The 27,144-nt window shown below is 38.3% G+C and overlaps 3 protein-coding genes across 3 annotated transcripts in view; 2 read left to right on the top strand and 1 right to left on the bottom strand.

Annotated features, from left to right (window-relative positions):
* The window catches only part of fndc5b (fibronectin type III domain containing 5b), a 120,074-nt gene extending 112,399 nt beyond the window's left edge, over nt 1-7,675 (top strand). The window contains exons 7-9 of the transcript XR_009803401.1: nt 6,932-6,984; nt 7,104-7,198; nt 7,282-7,675. The gene's annotated coding sequence lies outside the window, so the exon portion shown is untranslated. The remainder of the gene's footprint in view (nt 1-6,931; nt 6,985-7,103; nt 7,199-7,281) is intronic.
* Nucleotides 7,676-10,248: 2,573 nt separating this feature from the next.
* Nucleotides 10,249-27,144, top strand: part of srfbp1 (serum response factor binding protein 1) — a 48,686-nt gene continuing 31,790 nt past the window's right edge. The window contains exon 1 of the mRNA XM_061882526.1: nt 10,249-10,667. The gene's annotated coding sequence lies outside the window, so the exon portion shown is untranslated. The remainder of the gene's footprint in view (nt 10,668-27,144) is intronic.
* Nucleotides 18,380-27,144, bottom strand: part of maco1a (macoilin 1a) — a 31,192-nt gene continuing 22,427 nt past the window's right edge. The window contains exons 10-11 of the mRNA XM_061882527.1: nt 25,448-25,622; nt 18,380-20,127 (exon numbers count right to left, since the gene is read on the bottom strand). Coding sequence (XP_061738511.1) covers nt 19,925-20,127; nt 25,448-25,622 — 378 coding nt within the window. The 3' untranslated portion in view covers nt 18,380-19,924. The remainder of the gene's footprint in view (nt 20,128-25,447; nt 25,623-27,144) is intronic.

Raw genomic sequence — 27,144 nt, forward strand, 5'->3', positions numbered from 1 at the left:
TCACATAATAATCAGTTGTAAACATCAATAAATCGGTTCAAATTACCGTTATCGTGCATCCCTAATTAGCACGTTAACTGGTCATCCATTTACCACTAAAGTGTATGTTACCTTTTATCAAGGCCAGGTTGTTTATCAGTGAATACACTTACACGCTGTCAAGTATGTCACAAATATGTATTATTCATAAATAAACATTTCCAGTGCTCTATTTTTGCCTATTTGTGTTTACTTTGGAAGGAAGCCGTTTTAAATTACTGCGGTTTATTTTAAGGAGGCGTCCATTGGAGAGGAGGTGGTCATTTGTACCGTGCCGTCAAAGTGAACGCTGCTACTTATCAGAAACAGAGTTAAAAGTAATGTTATTGAAGGTAAGAAGTGTTGTTTTTGTTTCCAAGGCAGGAAAAAAATGTTTTTATTTGAAGACGGTGTCAAATTGAAAGAAATACTGTCACCGTCTGTTGTGGAGACTTAGACATGTTGCTCTAATTACTTTTTCCCGAGGGGAACAAGGAGAGGAGGCCTTTTTTTTTTAACCGTGTCGAACGGTAGCACTTAATGGCACCAATTTCTCTACCCGCGATGGAAATAAATGAGGTGTTTATTTGAGAGGAGGCCTGTATTTGTACTGTGTGGACAAACCGTTAACAGTTACGGAAAACATGGAGTAAACATAATTTTTGGATTAAAAATAAATAAATAAATGAGGTGTTTAGTTGAGACGAGGCATTCATTTGTGCTGTGTGACCAAACTGTAAACACTTACGGAAAACATGGAGTAAAGATAAATGCATTTACTTATCCGTACCATCTTTTGATTAAAATAAATAAATAAATGAGGTATTTAGTTGAGACGAGGCATTCATTTGTGCTGTGTGACCAAACTGTAAACACTTACGGAAAACATGGAGTAAAGATAATAACATTTACTTATCGGTACCGATTGTTTTATATTTAAAAAATAAATAAATGAGGTATTTAGTTGAGACGAGGCATTCATTTGTGCGGTGTAAACAAACTAACACTTATTGGAAGTATGGCTTTAGTAAAGATGAGCCACCTTGTAGCATCACCTGTTTGCCCTTTCTTTCTCATGGAAAAAATGAGGTGTTTATTTGAGAGGAGGCCTGTATTTGTACTGTGTGAACTAACTGTTAACACTTACAGAAAACATGGATTAAAGATAATTGCATTTACTTATCGGTACCATTTTTTTTAATCGAAAAAAATAAATAAATGAGGTATTTAGTTGAGACGAGGAATTAATTTGTGCGGTGTGACCAAACTGTAACACTTATTGGAATTATGGCGTTAGTAAAGATGAGCCACCTAATGGCATCAACTGTTCGCCCTTTCTTTCTCAAGGAAAAAAATGAGGTGTTTATTTGAGAGGAGGCCTGTATTTGTACTGTGTGTACAAACTGTTAACACTAACGGAAAACATGGAGTAAAGATAATTGCATTTACTTATCGGTACCATTTTTTTTTTTATTGAAAAAAAAAAAACAAATAAATGAGGTGTTTAGTTGAGATGAGGCATTCATTTGTGCGGTGTGACCAAACTGCAACACTTATTGGAAATATGGCTTTAGTAAAGATGAGTCACCTGGTGGCATCACCTGTTTGGCCTTTCTTTCTCAAGGAAAAAAAAATTAGGTGTTTATTTGAGAAGAGGCCTTTATTTGTACAGTTTGACCAACTTACTGTAAAGTTACACTAAAGATGATTACACTGACTTATTTAAAGAGTAAAAAATGAGGCTGCTTGACCACACTGTAGCAATTGTATTATAATATTGACATAATAAAGATGACTAACAGCCATTTAGTTTTATGAATTGTTTGGTCATTTTTTTCTCAAGGGAAAAAGGAGGTGTTTATTCAAGAAGAGGCCTTTACTTTTTTATTGTGTGACCAAACTATAACACCTAATGGGACAGAGGTAGTAAAGATAATTACATTTCCTTATTGGCATATTTTTCGTTTTGTTTTTAAGGGGAAGAAGGAGGCATTTATTTGAGAGGAGGCATTAACTTGCACAAATGGTGATGTCAGCAAAGAAGACATGTTCCGTACTTTGCAGTGGTCTTCTATCATTAGGATTGCAACTACCTCATGGTACCGCTTGCTATACAGAATAAAATGGAGGCATTTATTTTCAAGGAGGCTTTATGAATAAAATAGATGATTATTTGAGAGGAGGCATTTTTTGTATGAATAATTCTTTAGTGGACTCGTGAGGTGTGTCTATTTGGAGAGGTGCTGTAATGTACGTTCAAGTGGATGATTCATCGAGGCAACGGTATTAATTTGAGTGGAGGCCTCTAATTAATGTGTGAAAAAAGTGGCATGATTATTTGCACACACGGCAAAATAAGTGCAAATGACTTGATGATGACTGCCAGCGATCCAGCAAGTAGACGGGTCCAATTCCTAAACACTGGCTCGGATCTCCTTGCTTATCCTTCTGACAAAACCAAAATAGCCCGGGTGGAGGGGTTGGGGAAAAATGCTTCTTCAGCTTTGGAGCGTTGGAGCGGAGCCACTTGGCCAAGCAGGCTGGCACGACTTCCATCTGAGAGTTTCATGGAGCAGATATTCAGTGAAGGTGAAACCAGGCGCTTCAAATTGACGGTGCCCTTGCAAAGTGCATTTATTCCCGCATGTGCACATATTGCCTGTCATTCATTTCTGAGGCGTGCACGCAACTTTTGGTTTTGCCGGTTGCCTGGCAACTCTCCACAAAGCACTCGTGCAAAAGTCTTCATTTTGCGTCCTATTTATAGACATCTTTGTCACTTAATAATAAAAATAATGGCGACTTGTCCAGGGTGTACCCTGCCTTCCGCCCGATTGTAGCTGAGATAGGCGCCAGCGCCCCCCGCGACCCCGAGAGGGAATAAGCGGTAGAAAATGGATGGATGGATGGATTTTTTTTGTAAAAAAAACAAAACACTTTACATTGAGCAAACAACCTCAAAGTGCTACAGTGTATGAAAAAAATAAATACATAATCAAAATAAAAACTAGAACAGCCTAATAGCTACAACTAGTATGCATATACCTAAAAAAAAAAGGGGTTTTAAGCCTTTTTTAAAACCATCCACAGTCTGTGGTGCCCTTGGGTGGTCAGGGAAAGCGCTCTACAGAAATATTTTATTTGTAAAAGCACTTTATATTAAGCACACAACCTCAAAGAGCTACAGTGCATTTAGAAACAAAAAAAAACAACAACACTAGAACCACAAATAGCTGCTCCCAACAAGTAAAATAAATAGTACAAAAAAAAATTTAAGAAAAGAAAAACTAAAACAGCCTAATAGCTAGAATTAGTATGCATATATCTTTAAAAAAAAAAAAAATTTTTTTTTTAAAGAAGGGTTTTTAAGCCTTTTTTTAAAGCATCCCCTGCCTGTGGTGCCCTCGGGTGGTCAGGGAGAGCGTTCTACAGAAATATTTTATTTGTAAAAGCACTTTACATTAAGCACACAACCTCAAAGTGCTACAGTGCATTTAAAAACAAAACAAAACAACAACGCTAGAACCACAAATAGCTGCTCCCAACAAGTAAAATAAATAGTAAGAAAAAGAAAAGAAAAGAAAAACTAAAACAGCTTAATAGCTAGAATTAATATGCATATATCTAAAAAAAAAAAACACTTTTTTTTTTTTTTAAAAAGAAGGGTTTTCAAGCCTTTTTTTTCAAAGCATCCACAGTCTGTGGTGCCCTCGGGTGGTCAGGGAGAGCGTTCTACAGAAATATTTTGTTTGTAAAAGCACTTTACATTAAGCACACAACCTCAAAGTGCTACAGTGCATTTAAAAACAAAACAAAACAACAACACTATAACCACAAATAGCTGCTCCCAACAAGTAAAATAAATAGCAAAAAAAATAAATAAATAAAAGAAAAACTAAAACAGCTTAATAGCTAGAATTAGTATGCATGTATCTAAAAAAAACACTTTTTTTTTTAAAAAGAAGGGTTTTTAAGCCTTTTTTTAAAAGCATCCACAGTCTGTGGTGCCCTCAGGTGGTCAGGGAGAGGATTCCACAGATAAATTTTATTTGTAAAAAGCACTTTACATTGAGTAAACAACCTCAAAGCGCTACAGTGTATTAAAAAAATTAATAGATAATAAAAATAAAAACAGCCTAATAATAGCTACAACTTGTATGCAAATACCTAAAAAAAAAGGCTTTTTTTTTTAAAAGGTTTTTTAAGCCTTTTTTAAAAGCATCCACAGTCTGTGGTGCCCTCAGGTGGTCAGGGAGAGCGTTCCACAGATATATTTTATTTGTAAAAGCACTTTACATTGAGCAAACAACCTCAAAGTACTACAGTGCATTTAAAAACAAAACAAAACAACGCCAGAACCACAAATAGCTGCCCCCAACAAGTAAAATAAATGTTAAGAAAATAAACAGATAAATAAAAACTAGAGCAGCCTAATAGCTAGTACTAGTATGCATATACCTAAAAAAAAAGGCTTTTTCTTTTTTAAAGGTTTTTTAAGCCTTTTTTAAAAGCATCTACAGTCTGTGGTGCCTTCAGGTGGTCAGGGAGAGGGTTCCACAGATAGATTTTATCTGTAAAAACACTTTACATTGAGCAAACCACCTCAAAGTGCTACAGTGCATTTAAAAACAAAACAACGCCAGAACCACAAATAGCTGCCCCCAACAAGTGAAATAAATGGTAAAAATAAATAAATAGAGAGATAAAAACTAGAGGTATGCATATACCTAAAAAAAAAAAAAGCCTTTTTTTTTTTTAAAGGTTTTTTAAGCCTTTTTTAAAAGCATCCACAGTCTGTTGTGCCCTCAGTTGGTCAGGGAGAGGGTTCCACAGATAGATTTAATTTGTAAAAACACTTTACACTGAGCAAACCCCCTCAAAGTGCTATAGTGCATTTAAAAACAAAACAACGCCAGAATCACAAATAGCTGCCCCCGACAAGTACAATAAAGAGTAAAAAAAATTTATGAATAAATAAATATAAACTAGAGCAGACTAATAGCTAGAACTAGCACACATATATCCCCCCCCAAAAAAGTGTTTTAAAAAGAAGGATTTTAAGCCTTTTTTAAAAAGCATCCACAGTCTTTGGTGCCCTCAGGTGGTTAGGGAGAGCGTTCCACAGATAGATTATATTTGTAAAAGCACTTTACATTGAGCGAACAACCTCAAAGTGCTACAATGCATTTAAAAACAAAACAAAACAACGCCAGAACCACAAATAGCTGCCCCCAACAAGTAAAATAAATGGTAAAAAAATGAATAGATGAATAAAAACTAGAGCAGCCTAATAACTAGTACTAATATGCATATACCTAAAAAAAAAAGCCTTTTTTTTTTAAAGGTTTTTTTAAGCCTTTTTTAAAAGCATCCACAGTCTGTGGTGCCTTCAGGTGGTCAGGGAGAGGGTTCCACAGATAGATTTTATTTGTAAAAACACTTTACACTGAGCAAACCCCCTCAAAGTGCTACAGTACTTTTAAAAACAAAACAAAACAACGCCGGAACCACAAATACCTGCTCCAACAAGTAAAATAAATGGTAAAAAAATAAATAAATATAAACTAGAGCAGCCTAATAGCTAGAACTAGTATGTATATACCTAAAAAAAAAGGCTTTTTTTTTTTTAAAGTTTTTAAAGCCTTTTTTTAAAATCATCCACAGTCTGTTGTGCCCTCAGTTGGTCAGGGAGAGGGTTCCACGGATAGATTTTATTTGTAAAAACACTTTACACTGAGCAAACCCCCTCAAAGTGCTACAGTGCATTTAAAAACAAAACAACGCCAGAACCACAAATAGCTGCCCCCAACAAGTAAAATAAATAGTAAAAAAAATAATGAATGAATAAATATAAACTAGAGCAGCCTAATAGCTAGAAATAGCACAAACATATATATAAAAAAAAGGTGTTTTAAAAAGAAGGATTTTAAGCCTTTTTTAAAAAGCATCCCCAGTCTGTGGTGCCCTCAGTTGGTCAGGGAGAGGGTTCCACAGATAGATTTTATTTGTAAAAACACTTTACACTGAGCAAACCCCCTCAAAGTGCTACAGTGCATTTAAAAACAAAACAACGCCAGAACCACAAATAGCTGCCCCCAACAAGTAAAATAAATGGTAAAAAAATGAATGAATAAAAACTAGAGCAGCCTAATAGCTAGAACTAGTATGCATATACCTAAAAAAAAAAAAAAGGCTTTTTATTTTTTTAAGTTTTTTAAGCCTTTTTTAAAAGCATCCACAGTCTGTGGTGCCCTCAGTTGATCAGGGAAAGGGTTCCACAGATAGATTTTATTTGTAAAAACACTTTACACTGAGCAAACCCCTTCAAAGTCCTACAGTGCATTTAAAAACAAAACAACGCCAGAACCACAAATAGCTGCCCCCAACAAGTAAAATAAATGGTAAAAAAATAAATAAATATAAATTAGAGCAGCCTAATAGCTAGAACTAGTATGTATATACCTAAAAAAAAGGCTTTTTAAAAAAAAGTTTTTAAAGCCTTTTTTTAAAATCATCCACAGTCTGTTGTACCCTCAGTTGGTCAGGGAGAGGGTCCCACAGATAGATTTTATTTGTAAAAACACTTTACACTGAGCAAACCCCCTCAAAGTGCTACAGTGCATTTAAAAACAAAACAACGCCAGAACCACAAATAGCTGCCCCCCCAACAAATAAAATAAATGGTTGAAAAAAAATAAAACAATATATAAATATAAACTAGAGCAGACTAATAGCTAGAACTAGCACACATATATCTAAAAAAAAGTTGTTTTAAAAAGAAGGATTTTAAGCCTTTTTTAAAAAGCATCCACGGTCTGTGGTGCCCTCAGGTGGTCAGGGAGAGTGTTCCACAGACTGGGAGCGGCAGACCAGAAAGCCCGGTCTCCCATTATTCATAGCTTTGTCCTCATAGGTTGGAGAAGGTTAGCCTGTACGGAGCGGAGGTGTCGTGTGGAGGATTTGGGGGTGAGTAGTTCTTTGAGGTAAAGGGGGCCATTACCATGGATTTGACCTTTGAGACCTCGGCGCCTTGTTGCTGCTAAAAACGTGCCATACAGTAAATGTTTGTCCATTCGCGCACTCAGGCGGTGGCACTTTGTCAATCCGTCTGCACGCTGGCATCCAAGCGCGAGGAGACTCTTCAATAATGCAGACGGTGAAGTCAGCTGTTGGATGGAAAGTATGTGCAGCACATCACCCGGCCATGTCTGTTTTTTACACGACAAATTAATATGAAGTCCTAATCATTTTTATGGAGCGTAGGAATCTGCTGATGTTGTGAAGAAGAAGAAAAAGAAAACCTGTATGAAGGTTTGCTCTGCATCACAAACTGAAGACAATCACCACGTCACCGTTTGAGGGTCAAGCTGCTGCAACACTGCCCCCTGCTGTTTGGAGACACAATCCACTTTCTAGCACGAAATACTTACATTAGTCAATGTAATTGTGGGATTTAAACATGAGGTCAAGATAAAGTATTGGGTTGGCAGTTAAGTCTGTATAATGAGGCTGGAATTAATGACTAAAATAGTCATATTTAATCATGTGAATGCAGTGTAACAGATATTTGATAAAGGTGTACCTTGTTTTTTTAACTCGTTTCCCCCCAAAATGTGCTAAAAGTTATGTTCATTTTCCTAATGATGTTGACTTTATTAAATATTTAGTTAAAATGTTATACTGAATATGTTAAATAGTCTGTTTTTTAAATACATGCATATAAATATATATATATATACATATATATATATATATATGTATATATATATATATATATGTGTATACTTACATGTGTGTGTGTATATATATATACATACATATATATCGATACACATATATATGTATATAAATATGTATACATACACGTGTATATATATATATATATCCATCCATCCATTTTCTACATACATATATATATATATATGTATATATATACATATATATGTATATATATACATATATATATATATATATATATATATATACATATATATATATATATATATATATATATACGTATGTATGTATATATGTATTTTTTGTATGTAGGTATATATGTTTGTATGTATATATATATAAATACATATATATACATATATGTGTATGTATATATGTATGTATATATATACACATATATATATATATATATTTATTTATTTATTTATTTATATATATATATATATATATATATATATATTTATTTATTTATTTATATATATATATATATATATATATATATATATATATATATATAGGTGGCGATTTGTCCAGGTTATAAATCCGCCTTCCCCCCGAATGCAGCTGAGATAGGCTCCAGCACCCCCTGCAACCCCGAAAGGTACAAGCGGTAGGAAAATAGATGGATGGATTAAAAAAAATCATAAGACTAAAAGTTCACAACGATCCAAAAGGCCCAAATTCATAAAAGTTTTAAAAACAAGTCATGAGTCTAGATATTATTTTTTCTTTAAACGCTAAAAAATTCAGATGTGTTTATTAGTTATACGTTTTTATTATTTTAGCGCAGTTTTAAAGTAAAAAACAAAAAAAACAACTCCCTACATATGGCAACTTTGTATAGTGTCAAAATTGCAACATTTGCTCGTTTCATTACACCTCTTTGCTATTTTAATCCACTTTTTAATTTTTGTTTTGTAATATTATTTTTGTATAAAATGTGTTCGCGTGCTGCTTGTTGCTCATGCGTGTCTTTGGCCCATGCGGATGTTGCGTTCACTTGCAAGCAGGTGTCATGAAGTTATCAGAAAACGTCCGCAATTAATTGTCCATTTTTGGACAAAACTGTCAAACATTATGCATGCATGAATAAACTGGTAGATTTTCAAACAATATTTCGACATAAAACCACATTTCTTCAAGCGATTACTGATTGCTGCGCTGGATTATTTCCCTGGACTTCAAGAGTTCTGGCAGCACCTGAACACTCCACAACAAGACAGGCAAACGCTTTTTAATAAGCTAACATTGACATTTCTGTCAGCACCTGAACACACCACAATATGTGAAGTGAATTATATTTATATAGCGCTTTTTTCTAATGACTCAAAGCGCTTTACATAGTGAAACCCAATATCTATTTTTTACATTTAAACCAGTGTGGGTGGCACTGGGAGCAGGTGGGTAAAGTGTCTTGCTCAAGGACACAACGGCAGTGACTAGGATGGCGGAAGCGGGATCGAACCTGCAAACCTCAAGTTGCTGGCACGGCCACTCTACCAACTGAGCACAGTTGCTTCTTAATAAGCTGACAATCACATTTCTGGCAGCACCTGAACACACCACAACAGGAAAGGCAAACTCTTCTTAATAAGCTAATATTCTCATTTCTGGCAGCACCTGAATGTACCAAAACAGGACAGGCAAACGCTTCTTAATAAGCTAACATTAACATTTCGGCCAGCACCTGAACGCAACACAACAGAAAAGGCAAACGCTTCATAATAAGCTAAGATTCACATTTCTGGCTGCACCTGAACGCAACTTAACAGGAAAGGCAAACGTTTCTTAATTAGCTAACAGTCTCATTTCTTGCAGCACCTGAACGCACCACCACAAGACAAGTAAACCCTTCTGAACTAGCTAACATTCACATTTCTGTCAGCACCTGAACGCATCACAACAGGACAGGCAAACGCTTCTTAATTAGCTAACATTAACATTTTTGTCGGCACCTGAACGCACCACAACAGGACAAGCAAACACTTCTTAAATGAGCTAACATTCACATTCCTGGCAGCACCTGAACGCACCACAACCAGATAGGCAAACGTTTCTTAACTAGCTAATATTCACATTTCTGACAGCACCTGAAAGCAATACAAGAGGACAGGCATACACTTCTTAATAATCTAACATTCATATTTCTGGCCGCACCTGAAGGCAACACAACACAAGCAAACGCTTCTTAGTAAGCAAACATTCACATTTCTGTCAGCACCTGAACGCACCACAACAAGTCAGGCAAACACATCTTAATAAGCTGACAATCACATTTCTGGCAACACCTGAATTTACCACAACAGGACAGGCAAACGCTTCTTAATAAGCTGATGATACCGTTTCTGGCAGCACCTGAACGCACCACATCAAGACAGGCAAACGCTTCTTAATAGGCTGACATTCACATTTCTTGCAGCACCTGAACACACCACAACAAGACAGGCAAACGCTTCTTAATAAGCTAACAGTCACATTTCTGGCGGCACCTGAACGCATCACAACAGGACAGGCAAACGCTTCTTAATAAGCTAACATTCACATTTCTGGCAGCACCTGACCGCACCACAACAGGCAGGCAAACGCTTCTTAATTAGCTAACATTCACATTTCTGGCAGCACCTGAACGCACCACAACAGGAAAGGCAAACGCTTCTTAATAAGATGACAATCGCATTTCTGGCAGCACCTGAACGCACCACAACAGGACAGACAAACTCTTCTTAATAAGCTAACAGTCACATTTCTGGCGGCACCTGAACGCATCACAACAAGACAGCAAACATTCACGAAAATTATCAGGACTTTCTGCACTTTTTACGCCGAAATGAACGCCCTAAAGTCGGCTGGGAGAGCTATTATTCGGAGGCCCGGTGTGGCTAAACAACCCTGGACTGCTGGAAGATACAGAAGTAAGTCATTATTGTTAGTTTAAAAATAAGTTGTTTATCTTGCTAGCAAAGTTTTTAAAATATTGTTGTTTACATATTTTCTTTAATATATGTGTGTTACGTACATTTTCGTTAAAGTGTATTAATTTTACACTTGCTAAATGTGTGTTTATTTAGAATAGTTCACATTTTCTCAACATGTTACCTGTAAGTCAGAAGTCAGGGTAAAACCTGAGTGTTGATATAGTAAATGGCCTCTACTCTCTTCTCCTTTATTGGCCATTCCAGACCTGTTTAGTGCACTCAAGTTGACAACATCTTCGTGATTTATGACTTTTAATCCTCCCTTTTGTGTTAAAAGTGGTAAGCAGGGATGCTGCTTGTCAGAATCCTGCAAAGCCTCAGATCAGGAGTGCTTCTCTTCTAGTAGAATGAAGGCCAATTCTAGGATGTTTTCAATCTATTCCACTTTGGGGAAATGATGTGGTTGCTGATACAAAAAAAAATCAGTTAAAACAAATTAAACAAGTGGTAGAAAATGGATTGATAGAATAAACATTAAAATAACACAAAGGACATAAAACACACTAAAGGAGCACAGAGCTGATGCAACCAATAAATAGTCCTGGCCTGGTATCAACCAATGAATAATCATGGCCTAGTATCAATCAATAAATAGTCCTGGCCTGGTATCAACCAATAAATAGTCCTGGCCTGGTATCAACCAGTAAATAGTCCTGGCCTGGTATCAACCAGTAAATAGTCCTGGCCTGGTATCAACCAGTAAATAGTCCTGGCCTAGTATCAATCTATAAATAGTCCTGGCCTGGTATCAATCAATAAATAGTCCTGGCCTGGTATCAACCAATAAATAGTCCTGGCCTGGTATCAATCTATAAATAGTCCTGGCCTGGTATCAACCAGTAGATAGTCCTGGCCTGGTATCAACCAGTAAATAGTCCTGGCCTAGTATCAATCTATAAATAGTCCTGGCCTGGTATCAATCAATAAATAGTCCTGGCCTGGTATCAACCAATAAATAGTCCTGGCCTGGTATCAATCTATAAATAGTCCAGGCCTGATATCAACCAGTAAATAGTCCTGGCCTGGTATCAATCAATAAATAGTCCTGGCCTGGTATCAACCAATAAATAGTCCTGGCCTGGTATCAACCAGTAAATAGTCCTGGCCTGGTATCAACCAATAAATAGTCCAGGCCTGGTATCAACCAGTAAATAGTCCAGGCCTGGTATCAACCAGTAAATAGTCCTGGCCTGGTATCAACCAATAAATAGTCCTGGCCTGGTATCAACCAATAAATAGTCCTGGTATCAATCAATAAATAGTCCTGGCCTGGTATCAACCAATAAATAGTCCTGGCCTGGTATCAACCAATAAATAGTCCTGGTATCAATCAATAAATAGTCCTGGCCTGGTATAAATCAGTAAATAGTCCTGGCCTGGTATCAACCAATAAATAGTCCTGGCCTGGTATCAACCAATAAATAGTCCTGGTATCAATCAATAAATAGTCCTGGCCTGGTATAAATCAGTAAATAGTCAAGGCCTGGTATCAACCAATAAATAGTCCTGGTATCAACCAGTAAATAGTCCAGGCCTGGTATCAACCAGTAAATAGTCCTGGCCTGGTATCAACCAATAAATAGTCCTGGTATCAATCAATAAATAGTCCTGGCCTGGTATAAATCAGTAAATAGTCAAGGCCTGGTATCAACCAGTAAATAATCCTAAACTGGTATTAATCAATACATCGTCCTGGCCTGGTATCAACCAATAAATAGTCCTGGCCTGGTGTCAATCTATAAATAGTCCTGGCCTGGTATCAATCAGTAAATAGTCCAGGCCTGGTATCAACCAGTAAATAGTCCTGGGCTGGTATCAATCTATAAATAGTCCTGGCCTGGTATCAACCAGTAAATAGTCCTGGGCTGGTATCAACCAGTAAATAGTCCTGGGCTGGTATCAATCTATAAATAGGCCTGGCCTGGTATCAACCAATAAATAGTCTTGGCCTGGTATCAACCAGTAAATAGTCCTGGGCTGGTATCAATCTATAAATAGTCCTGGCCTGGTATCAACCAGTAAATAGTCCTGGGCTGGTATCAATCTATAAATAGTCCTGGCCTGGTATCAACCAGTAAATAGTCCTGGGCTGGTATCAATCTATAAATAGTCCTGGCCTGGTATCAATCTATAAATAGGCCTGGCCTGGTATCAACCAGTCAATAGTCCTGGCCTGGTATCAACCAGTCAATAGTCCTGGCCTGGTATCAATCAATAAATAGTCCTGGCCTGGTATCAATCTATAAATAGTCCTGGCCTGGTATCAGTCAATAAATAGTCCTGGCTTGGTATCAACCAGTAAATAGTCCTGGCCTGGTATCAATCTATAAATAGTCTTCGCGTGGTATCAATCAATAAATAGTCCTGGCCTTGTATCAATCAATAAATAGTCCTGGCCTGGTATCAACCAGTAAATAGTCCTGGGCTGGTATCAATCTATAAATAGTCCTGGCCTGGTATCAACCAGTAAATAGTCCTGGGCTGGTATCAATCTATAAATAGTCCTGGCCTGGTATCAACCAGTAAATAGTCCTGGGCTGGTATCAATCTATAAATAGTCCTGGCCTGGTATCAATCTATAAATAGGCCTGGCCTGGTATCAACCAGTCAATAGTCCTGGCCTGGTATCAACCAGTCAATAGTCCTGGCCTGGTATCAATCAATAAATAGTCCTGGCCTGGTATCAATCTATAAATAGTCCTGGCCTGGTATCAGTCAATAAATAGTCCTGGCTTGGTATCAACCAGTAAATAGTCCTGGCCTGGTATCAATCTATAAATAGTCTTCGCGTGGTATCAATCAATAAATAGTCCTGGCCTTGTATCAATCAATAAATAGTCCTGGCCTGGTATCAATCTATAAATAGTCCTGGCCTGGTATCAGTCAATAAATAGTCCTGGCCTGGGATCAGTCAATAAATAGTCCTGGCCTGGTATCAATCAATAAATAGTCCTGGGCTGGTATCAATCTATAAATAGTCCTGGTCTTGTATCAATCAATAAATAGTCCTGGTCTTGTATCAATCAATAAATAGTCCTGGCCTGGTATCAATCTATAAATAGTCCTGGCCTGGTATCAGTCAATAAATAGTCCTGGCCTGGGATCAGTCAATAAATAGTCCTGGCCTGGTATCAATCAATAAATAGTCCTGGGCTGGTATCAATCTATAAATAGTCCTGGGCTGGTATCAATCTATAAATAGTCCTGGCCTGGTATCAATCAATAAATAGTCCTGGCCTGGTATCAATCAATAAATAGTCCTGGCCTGATAACACAATTCGCTTAACGATCTATTGACCTACAAATTATTGCAGATAAACGATATTATTTTCAACATTATTATTTCCAGATGAAATTAACCACTGTTGAAATAATAAATACATAATATTAAATGCAAGTACACCCTTTTAAATGCAATACATTTTCTGGTATATTTAACGTTGGAATTGGAATTGAAACTTTTAAATATTCACTTAAAGAAACAATAAATAACAAAAAAATATATACTCTGTTAGCAGAATTTTGCTGTTGATTAATAATCCAAACCAAAAGCAATGCAATAGGTTATACAACCCTCAAATATACACAACCAAAACAATAAATACAATGACTAATTAAAGGATACAATAGCTAACCGCTAACAAAAGCTATCACCCCTGGATGTAAACAAATGCCAGAGGTGGATCTACACCTGACATCCACTGTAATGATACCAAGTACAAGGGCGTATCTATTTGATACTACTATGATTACATTGATATTTTTTATCATCACAACATCTTTTTTCCTTTTTGAAAATTCATATTATGTTAATAAAGTGTGTTACTAAAAGTAACATTATCACTGGAGGACGAGGAATAGCTAAACATGCTTCACTACACACCGTAGGAAGATACAATAGCTTACCGGTGTCACAATGTAAACAAACGCCATAGGTGGATCTACACCTGACATCCACTGTAATGATACCAAGTACAATAGCATATTTAGTCGATACTACTATGATTACATTGATATTTTTTATTGTTACAAAATTGATTTTATTTTTAAAAATGTATAGTATGTTGATAAAGTCAGTAAATACGTCCCTGGACACATGAGGACTTTGAATATGACCAATGTATGATCCTTGGTATCAGATCGATACCTAAATGTGTGGTATCATCCAGAACTAATGTCAAGTATCAAAGAAGAGAAGAATAAGTGATTATTACTTTTGAACAGAAGTGTAGATAGAACATGTTGAAAAAGTAAATGAACAAGTAGATTATTAATCCATTTTTACAGTTTGTCCCTCGTAATGTGTACAAAATAATAGGTGTATGTATGACACAATATGTTACTGCATATGTCAGCAGACTAATTAGGAGTTTTTGTTTGTTTACTTACTACTAAAAGACAAGTTGTCGAGTATGTTCAACATTTTATTTAAGGACGAAATGCGTTAGCATATTAGCTATTGCTACAGACGCTAGCTTGACTACACTTGGACAGCACGTACAATTTTGCATGAAAGCACTCCTACAGACGTCACACATAAGACATTTTATTAGGTAAGAATTGTTTTAGTTGTATTGTAAAACTTACAAACTTGGCTTGGAGTGATGAATGAAGAATCTATGCAAGTAAAAACGCTACGGACGGCTCAAAGACTGACCGGCACTTCCAGTCTGTGAGCGAAGTCGTCCAAAAGATGGCGCCGCCACAGAACAAACAACACACCGTTTCAATGTTTTTTGCTTGTTTATTTTTGGAACACTATCGGATTTTGGCCCTCTGACAAGAAAAATCCATAAATTAGCCGCACCGTTTTATAAACCGCAGGATTCAAAGCGTAGGAAAAAAAGTAGCGACTGATAGTCCGGAATGTACGGTTTAGTCTTATTTTGTATATTCCGTAGAAGCAGCGTCCTCTACAGTGGACTTTTGAGTTAGGTCTTTGTATTTAGTCAGAGTTCCAGCAAGGAGCGCTACGCTGTTCTGAAAGCTGGTCTAAGCTCAGCCCTATGACACAATCTGCTGCAAAAAAGTGAGTCCATTGTTTTTCATAACTGAACCAACAGTTGAAAAACCCAAATGATGAAAAAGGGAGGACTGGAGATGGAACCTTGAGGAACCTCACTAAGTCATTGTTGGCGTACCTCTAGGTGGAACCCGCGGACCACAGTTTGAGAAGCACCGCCCTAAGGGTAACAATATCCAGCCATTTTTGTACTGCTTGTCCCTTTTTGGTAACGATATATGTTTGGAAAATTCTAAATATTAAAATGGCCCCCACATGCTTTCATTTTTCATGTGCGGCCCTCAAGGGAAAAGAGTAGTGATTTAGAAAAAAATAAAATTACAGATCCGAAATATTTAATCTTTTTTTTGTTGTGGTCCTTTTTCTAACTATTCAAAGAAGAGGATGTTAACCTTTTTTGACTGCAGGGCCCAACTGTTTCACTAAAAGGGGGCCCCACTCAAACAATAACACTGAATTAGTAATGTTAATCTCAATTTTAATAATTTAATAATATCTAATAATTATATATGACCTACTTTCAGTTTAACAGGATAAACCATGAAACCCAAAATAAGGGATTCATAAACAATGACAATAATTTAAATAAAAGTAGTGCTAAAATAAATAAATTCTATGTAAATTCTTTTTTAATAAACTGCAAATAAAAATACAGCTTGACGGCTTCAGTCATATTTTTTGCGCTTAAATCCTCTAAAGGCCTTTGTGGCCACATGTGTGGACAGCACATTTTAGCTCTTATTTCCAAAATTGTGTACACTACTGAATTGGGGTCTTATGGCCACTTATGTGGACACTTATACTGCCATCTGGTGGTGTCAAAAGAGTATAACATACCATGGAATTTGGAGTAAAAAAAGTGTAAAAAAAAAAGAATTGGCAAGTCACTAAACATGAAGTACACATTTGTGTACTTATGGACTAAGTACATCATATCAAAATAGGATTCTTAGTTTTTATTCTACTTAGGGTCCATTAAGCCCAAATAGCAAAGAGAAATAAAAAAAAGCTTGTAAACAAACAGCTTGGGCCTTAAGAGGTTTTAATTAAACATTGACTTAAATGCCTACTGAAACCCACTACTTCCAACCACGCAGTCTGATAGTTTATATATCAATGAAATATTAACATTGCAACACATGCCAATACGGCCGATTTAGTTTACTAAATTGCAATTTTAAATTTTGCGCGGTAGTATCATGCTAAAAGGTCGTAGTATCATGCTAAAAGGTCGCGGTAAGATGACGTATGCGCGTGACGTCACGCATTGTAGAGGACATTTTGGGCCAGCACCGTTCACAGCTATGTCGTCTCTTTTCATCGCATAATTCCCCAGTATTTTGGACATCTGTGTTGCTGAATATTTTGCAATTTGTTCAATGAATAATGGAGATGTCAAAGAAGAAAGATGTAGGTGGGAAGCTGTGTATTGCGGCCGCCTTTAGCAACACAAACACAGCCGGTGTTTCCTTGTTTACATTCCTGAAAGATGACGGTGAAGCTCGACTATGGAACAGATCAGTCAAGTGAACGTGGTTCTCTACCACATGTCAACCGGCAGGTATCGGTGAGAAAATGGTGGTAATAAGTCGGCTCCTTCCATAGACATGAGCGGTGAGCTTGCGTCGTTCCTCCTGCACCTGTCAAAGAGGCAGCTGCGGACTCTCTTGCCTCCTCCCACCGGCCGCCCCCTACCGTTGGATGGTTCCACCATGGAGGAGGGGAGAAGTGAAGTGAATTATATTTATATAGCGCTTTTTCTCAAAGTGACTCAAAGCGCTGTAAAAAAAAAAAAAAATCTCAGGCCGGCTCCATTGGCTGCCTTTGCCTCGTCGAGAAACGTGGCTTCCCTCGGAGACACTGGCGGTCACCACACCCCTGGCCACACCCCTCCGACTTTCAGGTTGTACAGGTACGACCATATAATCTCACTAAAACACTAGTAACACAATAAGCAGATAAGGGATTTTCCAGAATTATCATAGTACATTTGTCTAATAACATCTGAATCGCTCTGCTGTCTAGTTTTTTTTTTCTCTAGTCCTTCACTCTCACTTTCCTCATCCACGAATCTTCCATCCTCGATCAAATTAATGGGGAAATTGTCGCTTTCTCGGTCCGGATCGCTCTTGCTGCTGGTGGCCGTGATTGTAAACAAAGTGAGGATGTGACGAGCTCCACAACTTGTGACGTCACGCGCACATCGTCTGCTATTTCCGGTACAGGCAAGGCTTTTTTATTTGCGACCAAAATTTGCGAAATTTATCGTCGATGTTCTCTACTAAATCCTTTCAGCAAAAATATGGCAATATCGCGAAATGATCAAGTATGACACATAGAATGGACCTGCTATCCCCGTTTAAATAAGAACATCTCATTTCAGTAGGCCTTTAAGCTCCAGACTTCTTCTGTTTGATGTTGTCATTACTGCCACAAGTGGTGGACAAGTGTATTACAACCAAGTACGCCCGCAACCGTGATATATTTTTGGCGGCCCTGGCCTTATGGTTAAGAACCACCGATTTAAATAATAAGCATATATTGGCGCCTCAGGCAACTTTTCCAGACACGGGCCGAACGAAAAGTGTGAAAATGCAACCTGGGAAGACAACAATGAAAACACAAATCACCTTTTAACTCTTTCATTCCTTTCTTCACCACCGAAAAAGTCACAATGTCCAAAAACGATTCACGACAACAGTGTTCCACAGGATAAGAGCACAAACAGAATCAAATGGTTCACATTCACAGAATCCTTCCATGGTTTGAAAAACAAAAACAAAGTACAATTAAACCAAGTCTGCATGGTGAGGGATAATGAAACACGGATTAAATCCAGTCACAAATAAATAGGTGGATTAAAAACAAAACACGATGGAAAAGTGACAACCCGCCGCTTCATGGCAGTCAGCCTTGTAAACACAACACCGTCTAATACCTTCTAGTCACCAACAAGTCAACAGCACCCGATGTGCAAATGAGAACTACACCACTTGAGGAATGGAGAACACATGGTGACACTTGGCACTTCTGCAAAGAAACATTCTTCCGGAAGTTCTCGTGCAGTACAGACCAAACTTTTATGTTCGTGACTATTTACATTGTAGATTGTCACATCAGAACTATGAATGAACACGTGTGGTGTTATGTTTTATATTCTAGTTTCTTCAAAATAGCCACCCTTTGCTGTGATTACTGCTTTGCACACTCTTGGCATTCTCTCCATGAGCTTCAACCAATGATACTAGGTGTGGTGAGATTTGTCCTCTGCATTTGACTTATCCCTTTTATTCACCCCCTGGGAGAAATGCCGATGACAAATCTCACCAAACCTAGTATCATTGGTACTTTAACTTAACACACATGGGAAGGGAAAACCATTTTGGGTGACTACCTCTTAAAGCTAATGGAGAGAATGCAGAGAGAGATCAGAGCAAAGGGAGGCTATTTTGAAGAAACTATAATATAAAACATGTTTTCAGTTATTTAACTACATAACTCCACATGTGTTAATTAATAGTTTTGATGTGACAATCTACAATGTAAATCGTCATGGAAATAGAACGTGTCCAAACTTGTGGCCTGTACTGTACATGATGTAAACTGTTGGGGCGTGAGACAATCACAGCTTTTGTTTTTGCTGCAAAAAACAACCGTATTGTAGGAGAAACTGCAGGATTTTATGCAAGGCACTGTAAATCTGCAAATAATTCATTGAAACATAAGAGGGCTTGTAATTTGGTGTTGGTGGAAAGGAGAGGTGGTTTTGGCAATCCTGGGGGAGACAATTCCATCCATTTTCTACCACTTGTCCCTTTTTGGGGTGGCAGGGGGGGCGCTAGAGCCTATCTCAGCTGAAATTAAGCCGGGAAATGTCCTGGTTATAAGGGTAAGTGCATACTGTGAGAAGATCAGTGCTCTACACTAAGAAAGTATGAGTGGTGCTTACATTCTCACTTGGTGAAGGAAGTCGTAATGGCTGTCTGGGGGGAAAAAGAAGATTGACACACGATGGCTCTTTCTTTCCTCCCTCGACTGAAATTGAAGGTCACGACCTTCAGCAGATATGTATATTTGTGTCCTTTTAGAGTGCAAACACTGTCAGGAGTTTGTAAACTCGGGAAAGACCCCAACATAAACCGGGAGATTGAACTCCAAAAAATGGATTGAGTCATTTTTTGAGGGGCTGGTAGACTGAGGCGTTGGGGTCCAGGGAGGAGGGACTGTTGTCCATGAACTTGGAGGAGTAGTGCGGCGTGACGGGGCTGAGGTTGCTGCCGTCTGACGAGTAGGAGAGGCTGGGCATCACCGCCATCACCTCCGCTATCTTCTGCTTCAGCTCGGCGATCTCTTGCTCCCTCTGGTGGATCTGGCCTGTAAGAGCAGAGAGTCACACACCGCTTGCTTGCAGGACCCTTGGGGGCGTCATTTGGGACCGGTGGGGTTGTTGGTGGTTTTATAGGGGGTGCCACTACAATGTTGCCCTCTACAGGCAGGGTACCTTTCATACAGTCAACACACCCAAATCCATGACAGATGATCCACACATGTCATGTGATGTTGTGCATGGGACCACCTGATTGGGTAGACCACAGGTGTCAAACTCATGGCCCGCCATATTATTCTTTTGTGGACCACCACGCCATTTTAACGTGGACCGTCCCATGTTTCCAAGGTGGCCCGCCACAACATTTTATGTGGTCTGGTAATCACTCCAGCTCATTTAAAAGAGGCCCACATTTATGTGGCCCACCAAATTATTTGTATGTGGTCCCCCATATCATGTTATTGTAGTCACATAAATATTTTTTATTTAATTATTTTAAAGTGGCACGCTATATAATTTTAACGGGGCCCGCCACATCATTTTGATGTGACCTGTCCCATAATTCTAAGGTGGCCCGCCACATCATTTCAAATTGGGCCATCAAATAATTGTATGGTGGTCTTACCACATACATTTTTTTGTGGACTGACACATCTCTTTAATGTGGCACACTATATAATTTTAATGGGGCCCGCAAATTCACTTTAGGTATTCCGCCACATCATAATATTTTGAACCATCCTATACTTCTAAGGTAACCCGCCACAGCATTTCAAGTGGGCCATCAAATAATTTTATTGTGGTCTTACCACATAAATATTTTTGTGGACTGCCACTTCTTTTTAAGGTGGCACACTATATAATTTTAATGGGGCCCGCAAATTCACTTTAGGTATTCCGCCACATCATATTTTGACCCATCCTATACTTCTAAGGTAGCCCGCCACATCATTTCAAGTGGGCCATCAATCAATTTTATTGTGGTCTTACCACATAAATATTTTTGTGGACTGACACATCATTTCATGTGGGCCATCACATTATATTATTGTGGTCTACCACATAAATATTTTTGTGGACTGACACATCATTTCATGTGGGCCATCACATTATATTATTGTGGTCTTACCACATAAATATTTTTGTGGACTGACACATCATTTCATGTGGGCCATCACATCATATTATTGTGGTCTACCACATAAATATTTTTGTGGAATGCCACATCTTTTTATAATGGCACACTATATAATTTTAATGGGGCCCGCAAATTCACTTTGGGTATTCCGCCACATCATATTTTGACCAATCCTATATTTCTAAGGTAGCCCGCCACATCATTTCAAGTGGGCCATCAAATAATTTTATTGTGGTCTTACCACATAAATATTTTTGTGGACTGCCACATCTTTTTAATGTGGCACACTATATAATTTTAATGGGGCCCGCAAATTCACTTTAGGTGGTCCGCCACATCATATTAATGTGACCCGTCCCATAGTTCTAAGGTGGCCCACCACATCATTTCATGTGGGCCAATCAATTATTGTATTGTGGTCTATCACATAAATATTTTTGTGGACTGCCACCTCTTCTTAAGGTGGCACACTATATAATTTTAATGGGGTCTGCAAACTAACTTTAGTTGGTCCGCTACATCATATTAATGTGACCTGTCCCATATTTCTCACCTCTTCATTTCACGTGGCCTACCACTTATTTTGTTATGGACCACCATGTAATTTCATGTGGTCCCCCATATCATTTTATTGTGGTTTACCACATCATTTAGTTATGGACCACCACTATGTTATTTCATGTGGTCCCCCATATAATTTTATTTTGGTCTACCACATCATTCTGTTATGGACCACTATTTCATATCATGTGGTCCCCCATTTAATTCTACAGTGGCCTGTCACATCATTTTATTGTGGAGCCCCACTTCATTTTGAATCTGGCCCAACCCATAATTTCAAAGTGGCATGCCATACAATTCTAAATGGGCCTGCCAATTCATTTTGTGGCCCGTCAGATCAATATATTGCGAATTGGGCTTAATTTTAAAGTGGCCCGTCCCATACGTTAAGGTGGCCTGCAGCATCATTTTATGTGGTCCGGTAATTATTTTTGGCCTGCTACATCATTTCAAAATGGCCAACTACTTGTGGTTAGAGCATGGGTGTCAAACTCTGGCCCGCGGGCCAAAATTGGCCCGCCGTGTAATTTCATTTGGCCCTTGAGGCAATATCAAATTAACAATAGAGCTGGCCCGCCGCTGTAACACCACATTCATTGCTAATACTCATACTCGTCAACCCTCCCAATTTTCTCGGGAGACTCCCGAAGTTCAGTGCCCCTCCTGAATTTCTCCCGATTTCCACCCGGACAATAATATTGGGGGCGGGCCGTAAAAGCACTGCTTTTGGTGTTGTCTACATGTCGCCACGTCCGCTTTTCTTCCATAAAAACAGCGTGCCGGCCCACTCACATTATATATGCGGATCATACGCACACACAAGTGTATGCAAGGCATACTTGGTCAACAGCCATACAGGTCACACTGTGGGTGGCCGTATAAACAAGGTTAACACTGTTACAAATATGCGCCACACTGTGAACCCACAGAAAACAAGAATGACAAACACATTTCGGGAGAACATCCGCACCGTAACATAACATAAACACAACCGGACAAATACCCAGAACCCCTTGCATCACTAACTCTTCCGGGACGCTACAATATACACCCCCGCTACCACCAAAGCCCGCCCCAACTCAAACCCGCCGCCGAAAAAAGGCCTTAAATTTGTGTTTTTATTTAATTTGATATGCCATTGATATTTTTTAATTAATATTATTTGAAACTGGATTTTGCATGTCACTATAAAGTTATATAAGCCTTGCTTGGTCAATATTCAATGCAAAACTTGTTTGGGTCCCTATTAAAGGGTTAATTTGTTCAACCTCGGCCCGCGGCTTTGTTCAGTTTTAAATTTTGGCCCACTCTGTATTTGAGTTTGACACCACTGGGTTAGAGTGTCCGCCCTGAGATGGGTAGGTCGTGAGTTCAAAAGCTGGCCAAGTCATACCAAAGACTATAAAAATGGGAGCCATGACCTAGGGCTGGGCGATATATCGATGTATACGATATATCGCGGGTTTGTCTCTGTGCGATATAGAAAATGACTATATCGTAATATTCGAGTATACGTTCTCACGCAGTTGCTTTCAGCTGCGGGCATTCAGGCTCTTCTCACTCTTTCCTGTCTCTCCTCTCAGACAAGCAGGCGCACATTCTTACATACGTCACAACTGTCACGTCATACGTCGCATAGACGCCCTCGCCCAGCAGAGATGTAGCGGCGTGGCTAACGTTAGCTGCTAACGTAGCCGTACGAGAGAAAGAAGGTGCGGATCTGGTAAAAAATTAAGGAAGACTTAATTCACAATAAAAACAGCAGGGTTTCCATTGTCTGGCGGTGGTTCGGCTTCAAGTGGGAATATGTCGAACAGTCAACCGTAATTTATCAAGTGTGGGGGGGAAAAAGCGTTGCTTTAAAAAGTAACATTACTGCTAATATGTAGCATCATTTGAAAAGTCACTCGCTAGAGAATGAAGAGAATTTCATAACCTTAGTAACATACCACATAGTGAAGGACGAATACTATTTGATTTCCTATTGTGCAGCTCATTTTTATTTGACACTTAAAATGTCTCTGACAATCTTGCACTTTCTGTTTTGGAAATGACTTGAATGTTTTGTGCCATTGCTTAATAACTTTAATAAATACACTTTTGGTCAATTGATTTAGTTGTGATTTCCCTGTATGCATGAAAGTTTAAAAGTAGCATATATGAATGCAGTATGAAGAAGAATGTCTTAATGTATACTAGGGTGTAACAGTACACACAAATTTTGGTTCGATACGTACCTCGGTTTAGAGGTCACGATTCGGTTCATTTTCGGTACAGTAAGAAAACAACAAAATATATATTTTTTTTGGTTATTTATTTACCAAATGTGTAAACAATGGCTTTATCCTTTTAACATTGGGAACACTATAATAATTCTGCCCACGTTAATCCACATTAAACTGCCTCAAGTTGTTGCTTTGATTAAATAAAATGACAAAACCTTTCTTCTACATATAAAAAGTACAACATTAAACAGTTTCAAGTCAACTCATCATGTTTAATTTATTACAGCATTTGGGAAGCTTGTAGTTGACTTTTATTATACACACTCACACATACACACAGCAAAATGAGCTAACGTAAAGCTAAAAGCTAATTAGCGTTCACCTCAACCCAGAACTATGAGAGAGCTGAGCTGCAGTTTAAGTTTCTAGAAGGTCAACGGGCTCATAGCGATGTTTGTAATAGTTGTAACTGGGAACTGTTTTTTATCATTTGGGGACTGTACGATGTCAGCTGCTCACCTGCTAAACACATATCTGCTCATCTCGACGCCGGAGCACTGACAACATTCGCTCTGAATACGCACTGCTGATTGGCTGTTACATTTCTCTGAATACGCACTGCTGATTGGCTTTGTATGTAACAAATCAGATGGTTGTGTGGGCGGGACAATGCTGGGTGCTCACTGCTCAGAGGCAGCTGCAGGACAGCTTGTTAAGACTTTAGTTTACAAACTCGTTCGATACACCCTCGTACCGAACCGAAACCCCCATACCGAAACGGTTCAATACAAATACACGTACGGTTACACCCCTAATGTATACACATATAATCATCATACTGCTGTGATTATATTCATCAAGTGTTCATTAAAGGCCACAGCAAAATATCGTAATATATATATCGTATATTGGTATAAAAATACCGCGATATTAAAAAAAGGCAATATCGCCCAGCCCTACCATGACCTCCCTGCTTGGCACTCAGCATCACAGGTTGGAATTGGGGGTTAAATCACCACAAATGATTCCCTAGCGCAGCCACGGCTGCTGCTCACTGCTCCCCTCACCTCAAAATTATTCTCAATGCAGAGAATAATTTCGCCACACCTAGTGTATGTGTGTGTGTGTGTGTGTGTGTGTGTGTGTGTGTGTGTGTGTGTGTGAGACAACCATTGCTACTTTAACTTTAACTTTGTTTTATTTGGACCGCCACTTCATTTTAAAGTGGCCCGTCCATAATTCTAATGTGGCCCGGAAATAAAAAAGCACTTTCTGGCAAAATGTATTTGTTCTTTCAATTTTGAGAGAACAAATGTTGCACATAAAGCATATGTTCTACACATTATTATTATGTTTGGTTATCAAACATAAAGACTTAGATATCATGTTGACTTCCAACGTCAAGGCAAGTTATTAATGAGCAGACTATAATCCTAAAAGTACCTTGTGCTATCTCCAGCTGCCTCTTGGCGTCTCCCAGTGCGGAGAAGAGATCCAGCTTGATCCTGGTCTCTGCACTCAGGCTGTTCTCCAGGTGCTGAGTCTTCTCCTGCATGGCGGACAGCGCCGACATCAGCACCTCCGTATCCTTCTCGTTCTCCTTGTACTTGCGCAACTCCTGCAAAGCAAGACATGGTGAGCTCTAACGCTACAGAAAGACGAGTGTGCAGCAGTGCCTCTACTTCCCGGTCTTAATTGGTTCCGTGACCAAGCTCTTAACTCTAATGAAATGAATTCAAATCCATTTCGTTGGTCCTCAGCCCACATAAAACAGTACAATTTGACATGCAGAAGGCCTTTTAGAAAGAAAACAACTTATGAGTCAAACATATTGTAACAAAAACAATACAACAGAATGTAGGACAAACAATTAGGAAGTTATGTAATAATAATGTTCAGCATTTTCTTTAGAGATCAGACTGCTACAGGCTCTCCTTGCAGGTGCTTCTTTGTCAAACACACCATCAGCAGCTTTTCAATATATCCATGGCTAAACGTCCATTGTTTATATATTATTTTAACATGGATGGCGTTATTGACTCATTCTGCTTCAGTATGATGCAGACTAGCAGTGCGGCGCTCAAACTGCTTCGCCAAGTTCGCTAATAACACTTTCTGGCACGTTTTGGATGGATTTATTTCTTTAATCCAATGAAAATCAAGCACTTTTTCGAGTAAGCACTGTCCTGCACACTCACTTCCTTCCTTCCCATCGTTTGGAAACAAAGTTGTGTCCGTCTCTAGCGATAAGCTAATGCTAGCTAGAAAAACCCGGATGAATTGGTTGGATCTTAGAAGGTACTAGTACCGGTACCAAAATGTATTTCAATACTTTTCTAAATAAAGGGGACCACAAAAAAAAATTTCATTATTGGCTTTATTTCAACAAAAAATGTTAGGGTACATTAAAGATATGTTTATTATTGCAATTTAGTTCTTAAATAAAATGTTGAACATACTAGACAACTTGTCTTTTAGTAGTAAGTAAACAAACAAAGACTCCTAATTAGTCTGCTCACGTATGCCGTAAAATATTGTGTTATTGCAGTGGGGCGGTACAGCTCGGTTGGTAGAGCGGCCGTGCCAGCAACTTGAGGGTTGCAGGTTCGATCCTCGCTTGCACCATCCTAGTCACTGCCGTTGTGTCGTTGGGCAAGACACTTTACCCACCTGCTCCCAGTGCCACCCACACTGGTTTTAAATGTAACTTAGATATTGGGTTTCACAATGTAAAGCGCTTTGAGTCACTTGAGAAAAGCGCTATGTAAATCACTTTACTTCACTATATACACCTATTATTTTGTACACATTAAGAGGGACAAACTTTAAAAATGGATTATTAATCTACTTGTTCATTTACTGTTAATATCTGCTTATCTTCTGTTTTAACATGTTCAATCTACACTTCTGTTAAAATGTAATAATCACTTATTCTTCTCTTCTTTGATACTTTACATTAGTTTTGGATGATACCACAAATGTATGTACCGATCCAATACTAAGTAGTTACAGTATCATACATTGGTCATTATCAAAGTCCTCATGTGTCCAGGGACGTATTTCCTGACTTACTATAAATTAAAAAAAAAAAAAAAACAAGATTTTGTGATGCTAAAAAATGTCGATGTAATCATAGTATC

Source organism: Nerophis ophidion, linkage group LG21 (assembly GCF_033978795.1).
Source record: "Nerophis ophidion isolate RoL-2023_Sa linkage group LG21, RoL_Noph_v1.0, whole genome shotgun sequence".
Taxonomy (NCBI): domain Eukaryota; kingdom Metazoa; phylum Chordata; class Actinopteri; order Syngnathiformes; family Syngnathidae; genus Nerophis; species Nerophis ophidion.